At 43.3% G+C, this 10,225-nt stretch overlaps 1 protein-coding gene across 2 annotated transcripts in view; it reads right to left on the reverse strand.

Moving 5' to 3' along the window:
* UBL3 (ubiquitin like 3) overlaps positions 1–5,452 on the reverse strand; it is a 69,689-nt gene extending 64,237 nt beyond the window's left edge. For both annotated transcript variants that reach the window (XM_068526649.1, XM_068526648.1), the window contains exon 1: positions 4,355–5,452. In XM_068526649.1, the coding sequence (XP_068382750.1) occupies positions 4,355–4,381 (27 nt within the window). In that variant the 5' untranslated portion in view covers positions 4,382–5,452. The remainder of the gene's footprint in view (positions 1–4,354) is intronic.
* Positions 5,453–10,225: the final 4,773 nt, after the last annotated feature.

Raw genomic sequence — 10,225 nt, forward strand, 5'->3', positions numbered from 1 at the left:
ATCTTCTTCTTGGATTGATCCCTTCCTTGATCATTATGTAGTGTCCTTCTTTGTCTCTTGTAATAGTTTTTATTCTGAAGTCTATTTTGTCTGATATGAGAACTGCTACTCCAGCTTTCTTTTGATTTCCATTTGCATGGAATATCTTTTTCCATCCCCTCACTTTCAGTCTGTAGGTGTCCCTAGGTCTGAAGTGCGTCTCTTATAGACAGCATATATACGGGTCTTGCTTCTGTATCCATTCAGCCAGTCTATGTCTTTTGGATGGAGCATTTAATCCATTTACATTTAAGGTAGTTATCAATATGTATGTTCCTATTACCATTTTCTTAACTGTTTTGGGTTTGTTATTGTAGGTCTTTCCCTTCTCTTGTGTTTCCTGCCTAGAGAAGTTCCTTTAGCATTTGTTGTAAAGCTGGTTTGGTGGTGCTGAATTCTCCTAGCTTTTGCTTGTCTGTAAAGGTTTTAATTTCTCCATCGAATCTGAATGAGATCCTTGCTGGGTAGAGTAATCTTGGTTGTAGGTTTTTCCCTTTCATCACTTTAAATATGTCCTGCCACTCCCTTCTGGCTTGCAGAGTTTCTGCTGAAAGATCAGCTGTTAACCTTATGGGGATTCCCTTGTATGTTATTTGTTGTTTTTGCCTTGTTTGGGCATTAGATCTTAATATACCCTTTCTTCAAAGTTAAACTTTTTCTATTCTCTAGACCTTTATCGAGCATGACATTTTCCCCTGGCATACTCTATATCTGTCATTTTAACTTGGAAAAGTGATAAAACTTCAGTTTGAAAAGAAATTCATTTTAATAATTTCCTGTCCACTAGAGGGCTCCAATATTTCTTCCATAAATGTTACAGATATGACATTACAATAAAAATATTCATTAAGCACTGAAAAAACTCAAATTATTATTAACTCACTTAACCCCAGACTAAATATGGTTACATCTGCTACAATTTTACATTAATAGTTTTAAAAGATACAGGGTTTTTCTGTATTTTATCATCTAAAACATTTCGAATAACCAAAATTGCTTTGCCATTATTCTCACACTAATTGTCAATGTCTCTCTTAGGTAGGGTTTTCAATTTTACAGATATCATAAAGTATAATTTCAGTCCAAAGCTCTAAATCGTAGTTCAAATGTCTTATATAATAGTTTTATAAATACAATAATTTATTTCTTAATAACTTTCCAAATCCAGAAAACGAAATTACCAGCTTACCTACCCAGCCTTAGGCTTTATTACTAACAGAAAGTGTAAACGTTTTCTTTCAGAAAAGCCTAAGTCATTAACATAATTCATGCTACAATTATAAACAATGAATATTGCCCCATCATGAACTATGATTTGCGCTGAGGGGGAAAAAAATGAATCATTTAAACACAATGTATTATAATGATATTCTGTTCAGATATTTTCAGATTTTTCTCACAAATAAGTTATTATACTGGAATGTTAGTAAATCTCTTAGTTCAAACTCAATCATTCTTAGCAAAGGAAAAGCCAACATTTTAAGTAAACACATTTATATAATTTATAGGACATCTTTACAGAATGTTTATTGAAAAAGTATCAACTGCAAATTATTTTTTGTAAAGAATATAGCAAATCCATTCACTGGGGGTACCACTCCCACCCACCCCCAAAAGACTGGCTTGCTCAATTTGGATTATAAGAAAGAGACTACTTATGGTAAACAAAAAAATTTACTGAATGTTTAAAAATAAATTTTAAATGTTAGTTATATTTACGAAATACAAAAGTGATGCTAAAAAATCGATTTTAAAGTGAGTCACAATAATCGCCGTAAGAAGACTTTACCAAAAACATCAAATGATTTAGCAATTATTATAGCTCGGGAATGAACTATCTCCAATGAAAACATGATAGGGGTTATAACTTCACTGCCCCACCTCGTCTCCTAAACAGTATTTTCCTATACAACTGACAAGCACCATTAACACGTGAAACAGCGTAACATTTGTTTCTAAATAGCACATACGAACTGTTGCTACTGAGAAACTTGACATTTTTACTGCATCTAGCAAAAATGCATGTATTCGCACTTGCAAGGGTGTGTATCCTGGTCACTTAAGAGTTGTACTTCAAGGGAAATGTCAGAGTGTGGAAAGAGGTGGGAGTGGACCAGCTGATGCTCTCCAAGAGTGGTAAAAGTCTTCTCACTTTAAGTCACGGATGTAAATGCAGATTGTCAATTACTAATAATAAGAAGTTGAACAAATATGAAGCATTTAATCGACAACTTTCAACCAGTATTTATGTCATATTTCAAAACGTTGAGGATTCTACGTACATATCAAATAAAGGCACTTCTTAAGCAAAAATGCAATGTAAGTACTAGCAAATGAAGGTTTAAAAGGTTTTAACGCTGGAAAAAACCCTCAAGACCTCCAACAAGCTGGACAACTAGAAAATGACACATAAAAAATATTCAGAACCATCTAATCTGAGCTGTACCTTAGATACACTCTGAAATAGCATCACCAGGGCATTATATGTTTATTACATAATACTGCTTTGCCCTTGCATATCACCTTTAATCAAGGGATCTCAAAGCACCAAAGAATCATCAAGGCCTTAAAATACAGTCTGAAACAGAAATAGTCGTATTTTATAACTGCAGCTATTAATAAAACCTTGCCACTACTTCCCAGTCCCCTGAGCCGAACACTAGCTTCCAAGCCTTCTCTCTGACTTGGAAACAGTATTCCCCAAATCATCTCAATCTGTGACTGATGCTACCCACATTCCAGCTTTTCTTCATCACTGGGCCTAAATAAAGTTGTGGCACTGTTTTAATGACACAAATCTATTTCACGACAACTTCTGTGACAGATAAATAGTACGTAGGGTGATCATATCTCACAGTGCGCATGATGATATAAGATGGAGGCTTTAGAGAGAGAGCCAATCTTTGCTGGAGGTGATGAGCCCACAAGAGCAATTATCCAACAGAGGAGAGAGCATTTTCCAGCTCCGTCCAGAGACCTCTCCAGGCAACTTCGCCAGTAGGGTGGAGGAAATCAAGTCCAGCTATCCTTAAGCAGGCCGTAGACTATTCTCCCGTGTGCACACCAGGAGGGAAGGGAAAACTAAAAGGACAGTGTTCGAGTTTTAAGAATCAGGAAGGAGGGTGTAAGGTTGCTATGTGGCCACCCAAGAGACAGAACACTGTGGTTCCTTTGCATTTAAATAGTGCACTAAAAGGGAAATCAAACGCTAGCAAAATGTCTTTAAACCAAGGTCAAATGATGCCAGTTAGAACCATTTAATTTTTATTTTACAGCCTGTAAATGAGGTTCACTCTTATTGAAACAGCTGTCATTTTAAAATTTAATCACCAGGAAAGTTCAATTTTGATCTTTCGCTGAAATATGCAAACACTCAAATGTTAACTTCATGTAAGTGAGCATAACTATGTTAACTTCAATTCTTTCATAAACAAGATTATTCACCTTCCTGTTAATTGCATTACGTTTGACCCTAGGACAGCAAAGTGTAATTTCACACTCACACAAACCCACCTCCCAGCACTGTAAACCTACATGGTTCCTGTTAGTCAACAGTCTCGTATCCTTAACCTTTATGCAGAGTACTTTTTGTTTCAGGTTCTTAACATTCCAGGATCAAGGCTCAATCAATAATGTGTTTTATGAGCTTTTAAAAGTCCAGTGATGTAATACTACTAAATATTCGGTACTAAAAGTCCTGGAATATTCATTAAAAGTACCAAAATACAGCCAGCCTAGACTTGTGAAAATTCCAAAACGTCTTAATATTTCTGTTGCCATACTTGTTCACCCAGACGTTTCAAAAAGCTCACAGCAAATTCTGGTCAAGTTTCTCTCCAAGAGATGACACGTCCCTGTTTTTGGAAATATCAAGCTTGTACCTACTGCATTAATAATGATCAGTGCCACCGAGCAAGATTCCCGTTTCCCTGCCCACCTCTGTATCTAGCAGGGACACCCGTCCTGAGCTCTGCCCACTGCCACTGACGTTTTCAGAAGCTTTAAAGACACAAGTGTTCAGAGGCTTCTAGCAAAGAGGAAGAGATTTTCTTCACTTCAGGCTACCTTGCTACATGTTCCCAACTTCTCCATTGTCTTTAATCATTTAGAAAACACAAATGAGAAAAATCCGCATTAAAAGCAGTACTTCCTCAAGAGGGACACCAGACCCTCCAACTTCTCCAGATCTCCCAGCACCGTGTCTTTTCAACAGTCCCCCGCAAACCTTCACCCCACGCCTGTATCCTTTCTGATTAAATAAGACTGGAAACCACAATTAAATCAAAGGGTGTCGTAACTCTTATCCTTCACTTACCATATCCGCCGGGACATTACTGGACATCTTGCCGTTTGATATATACCCAGATGTTTACGCCGAAAAAGAAAAAATCAAAAAGAGACAGCAACAAACAAAAAAGAGAAATCTTCGAGCTACAGAAATCAACCTTCACGATCTTGACTGATTCGAGACGTGCTTCCCCCTAAAATAAGTTCTTTCGGAGCCAAAGTGCCGGCCGGGCCGAGGTTCCGAGCGAAGAGGAACAATCGCCGGGAGCGGTGTGGCCAGAGCAGGAGGGAACTCCTGGGGTGGCAGCCCCGTCGCCGTCGTCAGCAGCAGCAGCCCCAGGACCGGCCGCGCCAGGTGGACCGAGCCGAGTGACACACGGACATGGAGCGGGGTGGGAGGGGGTTAAATCGTCTTCCTCCTTTCCCAGCCCGGCAGTGATTCACACTTGCTCCCAAGTCGAGTCCTCATTAAGCAGGAGGAGAATGCCCCGGCGCCGCGGTACACAGGTAACTATGTGGCTACACATGGACGCGTCCCCCGGCGGACGGCGCGGGGAAACGGCTCAACTCGCGCGGCCGGCGTTGCCAGCCGGGCCGCGGAAACCCGCGCTCAAGGAGGGCATTTAACTCGTTGGCAGCCGAAGCGCAAGCCCGGGCCGGAGAGCCGGGGCGGCGAGCGGGGAAAGCGGGGCGCTCGGCCCGGCAGGAGACCCCACGGCCCGTCGGGGCTCAGGCCGCGGGCGCCTCCGGGCAGCCGCGGGGCTCAGGGCACATAGTCTCCGGCTTCCCGGCGCTCTTCTCTCGCCTCCGCCTCCCCCGGCTCCGCCTTCCCCTCCCCTCCCCGGCCTCGCGAGCTCCCCGCGACGCCGACTTCGGCTGGGCCCCGGAAGAGCCCTGGTCCTTCCTCTCCTCAGTCCGGGAACCGCTTCCTCTCAGAGCTCTGTCTCTCCTCCTCCTCCTCCTCCTCCTCCTCCTCCTCCACTTTTCAGTACCCGACGCCGCAGCCGCCTCCTGTCATCGCCCCTCAAGCCAACATGGCGGCGGCGGCGGCGGCAGCTGCCGGAGCGCGAGTCGGGGACATGGGAAGAGCACGACCCCCCCTCACAGCCGCCGCCCCCGCCTTCCTTCTCCCCCTCCCCCTCCGCGAACACCAAATGCGTCACTACGGAGACCACCCTCGAGCATCACGGGAAGTGTAGTCTACGCCGTTGGGGGGCGGTGCGGAGGGAGCGGGCCGCCTAACGCGTCCTCGCCCGACTCCGAAGCCACGCCCCTCCTAGCAACAGTTGCTAGGAGAGGAAAGCTCGCTTTAGCCAAGCTGCTGCAGGGGAGTTAGGAGATACCTGCTACCAGAAGTGCTGTGATCGTGCGAATTATTGGGCGAAAATTATTCTGCACAGAGAAATTCCCTCGTGCACAATACACACGCAGAGTTAAAACGTGGTTTACCTCCAAGCAAAATCATTCATTTTAAGGATAGCACGCTCTCCACATCCTGCAATCTCAAAGCATTTTGTATAGTGATTTCGTCTAGGTCTCTCCTCAACAATACATTTGGAAGATCAGAAGCATTGATTTCCAATAAGGTCATAGAAGTTCAACAAGAGTAAGGATATCGTTAGGCAGGGAGAATGTTGGAACATGTGTTTCTTGAAGACCCAGGGCCATAAAGCTACAATCTAGTTAATTGAAATTACCAAAAACTGCATTAGATGCAATAGTGTATGAACCAAAAACTGTATTAGATACGATAGTGTATGATGCTAAATCTCCATCAGGAAATAGCTACTACAAACTACATGAGGATTCGCCAGTTTACCAGGCTAGCCCTGAAATTCTATTTAACTCAAGATGTAATAGAAAATTTATACACCTGCAGTGATTAGCAAACAGCAGAAAATAATACCATTAGTGAGAGACTTAGATGAAGAATACATCTACCCCAGATTTAGGAACAAAATGCAGAGACCACAAATGTCTATCTGACTCCCTATACATATCTCTCTTAGGGTATTTTAGGAAGGGCCGTCTCAGTGAGACACCTGCATAAAAATGCCAACAGAGTAAGAGTCTGAAAGCCACCTCTCCAACCTACAGTTATGTGACCTCATCTGTGAAACAGTCTTGCCTACCTTCCAGGGGTAAAGTAGGGGCACTTGTGAGGATAAATTCATGCAGGGAAAATAAATCACTTTGTAAATAACAATGCATCATTTGATGTGAAACGTTACTACTTATTCATTCAGCAAACAAACACACCAGGCACTCTGCTAGGCACCAGGAGTTTAAAAATGAATAATCCAGGCAGTGTCCCCCATTGTCTAGAAACCTGTGTCATTCCCCACAGCAATCTCTCCCGTCAGGTGTGTCTCATCATGATGGAAACTCACAGGACGTTTAGAGTACCTGCCTCTTGAGCCCGGCTGGAGAAATTCCAAGCACTCCTGGAGGCCTACATCATCCTGGGGTGAGTTAGAGTGGTAACCAGGGAGGAGGAGGGTAGATTGAATTCCCAGAGAGACCAAAGGACAGAAGAAAAAAGAGGCCTGAATCTTGCCCTGATTAGGCTTCAGGACTTGGTATAGATATTTCTGAGTCCATAGCTACATGATTTTCCTTGGCCTCGTTCTCCATGTTTAGCAACCACAGAGGCCTCTCCAGCAACCCTCCAGGAAATAAGGGCAGCCGAAGATGTTTCAGTGAGTTCAGAAGGAACATTGAAGGCTCTTGCTCACAAAGTTAGTCCTTCACCCTACTCCAAACCCCAACTTTCATCCAACTACTGCCCTGGCCAAGGCTCTGCAAGAAGCAGAAAGTGGCAGGATGTATAGAAGCCTCAACTCACTTCCTCTGCTGTTTCCCAGCAATCATGCGACGACAAGAGACATAATGACCACCACTGCCAGCCCAAGACCTTGGCATTTCTGATACATGGTGTTGCTGTTTGACACTGGTTACCCCAGCCACCTCCACAAAAGGCAGCATCTTTCCTAAGTAAAGTCCCTGCACCTGGATGTATTTCCAATCTCTCTTCTAAGAGAGGCTGCGACATTATTCTCCACAAGACTCATTATAGCTCTTTCCTAATAGAGTTAAGGCACAAAGGAGCATTACTGGACACAGTCGCAGACTTTTCCACTCTCCTCTCTTTACTCTGTACTTCCCGACTCAGGTGGGTGAGAAGAGAGACTGGAAAAAGAGCCCATCTGTCCACGGCAGGAAAGGATAACATCTTCTTAATACCTTCAATCTACTCTCAGCATCAATTTGAAGGAAGCAAGTGACACAGCATTTTTGTATTACAAAAAGTAGCTCTACGGGAAATCAAAAGACCTGGCTCTGGCGATGAATTTGCTGTGTGACCTTTGACAAGACACTTTGCTTCTCTGAGCCTCAATTTGTTCATCTGAGGGGGTGGGACTAAAATCTCTAAGGCCCCTTCTAAGAGTCTATGAAGTCAAGTCCTGGAAGAATAACACATGACACCCATGACCTGTTAAAAATATCTCCCTCAAGTGACTGCTCATGGGTATGAGGGTTTTTTTGGGGGGGTGGAGGGCAGGGTGTGATGGAAATGTTCTAAAATTAGATTACGGTGATGGCTGCATAACTCTGTAAATGTACTAAAAACTATTGAATTGTACACGTTAAATGGGTGAATTTATATATTTTTTTAATTATAAATACACATAATTTAAAATTTACCATCTTAACCTTTCTGGGGTGCACAATTCAGTGGCATTAAGTACATTTACTCTGTTGTACTACCATCACCACCATCCATCTGCAGAACTCTTTCATCTTGTGAAACTGAAACTCCAAACCCAATAAACAACTTCCCATTCCCCCTCCCCCCAGCCCCCGGCAACCACCATAATACTTTCTGTCTCTATTAATTTGACAACTCTAGGTACCTAATATAATTAGAATCATACAGTACTTGTCCTTTTGTAATTGGTTTATTTCACTTAATGTCTTCAAGGCTCATCCATGTTGTACCACGTGTCAGAATTTCCTCCCTCTTTAAGAGGAAATAAATACTCCACTGTATGTATGTATGTATTACATTTTGCCTATCCATTCATCCATCGATGGACACTTGGATTGCTTCTACCTTTTGGCTATTTTGAGATGGATGATTTTTATGATATGTAAATTGTATGTCAGTGAAGCTGTTAAAAATATAATCTCCCCTATCTGCCATGTAAGGGGTCTGAAATGATTCCCATCTTAGGCTCATTCCTTAAGGGTCTTCACAAAAACCTCTGGAATTTAAACTAGAGAGAAGCATTATTTTCTATAAGACCAGTAACCTTGAATCAGATATTACTTTGCTTGATTATCTCATTATGCCATCATTGTCGTTTATTAAAGATCTGGGAGTAGGAAAATGCCACAAGAGGCAGAGAAAGGTTTGCAGCAATGCCTGGCGGGTGGAGGCAAGGGTTGTGGATATACCATACTCTGTGGGCAAAGTGGAAGGAAGAACTTTGAGGACCGCCTTTGCCCCCTCTGTCTGGTTTTACCCAAGACTGGCCTGGTCCTCTTTGGTCCCAGTGTAAGAGTCACATCAAGGTTTTGCTTTGTAAAATTATACTACATTTCTTTCTCACGAGAAAATCTATATGAAGCCCCCTAAAACCAATGTGAAGACTCCTGTCATAGAAGGACTCTCAAGAAATGTTCATTTCCTACCACAAAAAAGGTCGAGGTCTTTTCTCTGAAACTAGACATAATTTGCTAGTTACTAGTTTAGTAATGGACTTTCCCCCTTTAGTCTTTACTCTTGCTGCAGCAGAATAAACGGACTATGTGTGTTTATAGATTTGAGAATCGTGCTCTGAAGGCGTTTGGGATATGAGGAAAAGAATTATATTGTGTAAGGCAAGGGAACAGCCCGGACACGTTGGCTGACCTATTTTCACTCCTGAGGACCACCCCTGCACACGCGTTGCAAATATGTCCAGCCCTTTAACCCTACACTCCCCTAACCAGACATTCTCAACCCAGTTCCCATAAAAATCACTAGGAACCATTTAAAAAGACAGATGCCCCAGCCCTTCCCCAGAACAACTAAATCACACTCTCCTGGACCGGACCTGACACCGGTATTTTTCAAAGATCCCCTAAGTATTTTGATTGTGCAGCCAGAACTGAGAAACACTGTGTATGTCAAATTCCTTCAAGTTCAGCTTCCTTCCTTTGCCCCAGTCTTGTCTTAATAATAAGAGTGATAACCTGTAGGTACTGTGATTTGTACAGGTGGCCACGGTCACAGAGACATAAGGAATAATCATAATCCCACCGCTCTCCCCTCCCCCGCCCCGCTGTGTTCATTTACTCACCCAGACCTTGACCTCTCCTCTGATCCAACCCAAGTCTCTTTACCTCAAGACATTTCCCTCTGTTCAGAGTCCAGAAAGGGATAGAGATGGGGAAGGGGACATTTAAAATACCATGCGATGGGTTGATACATGCCACCATGGGAACAAGCACTGGGCAGTTGGAAAGCACAGAGGAAATGAGGTGAATTCAGCCTGGAGGTATCTGGAGTTGAACCAGGTGAAGGCCAGGTGAGCAGCCGGGGTGTTCAGGAAGAGCATACACACACACACACACACACACACACACACACACACACACACACACACACACACACACACGGGTTGAGACGCAGACTAGAAGCCAAGGAGTCAAGGAGGGGAGATGGCTGAAGCCCAGATTGCTGCTTGGGAATGGGGGAGGGGTGGGGCAAGAAAAGGGCAGGAGAGAGAAAGTGGAGGCCAGTCACCAAGCACTTTGCAACTGAGGCTAAGCAGTTTGGATCTACTCTGATAGCAGATGGAAGCCACTGAAAGGTTGTAGGTGGGGGAATGCCATGATGAGATTTGTTTTTATA

Source organism: Eschrichtius robustus, chromosome 18 (genome assembly GCF_028021215.1).
Source record: "Eschrichtius robustus isolate mEscRob2 chromosome 18, mEscRob2.pri, whole genome shotgun sequence".
NCBI classification, from domain to species: domain Eukaryota; kingdom Metazoa; phylum Chordata; class Mammalia; order Artiodactyla; family Eschrichtiidae; genus Eschrichtius; species Eschrichtius robustus.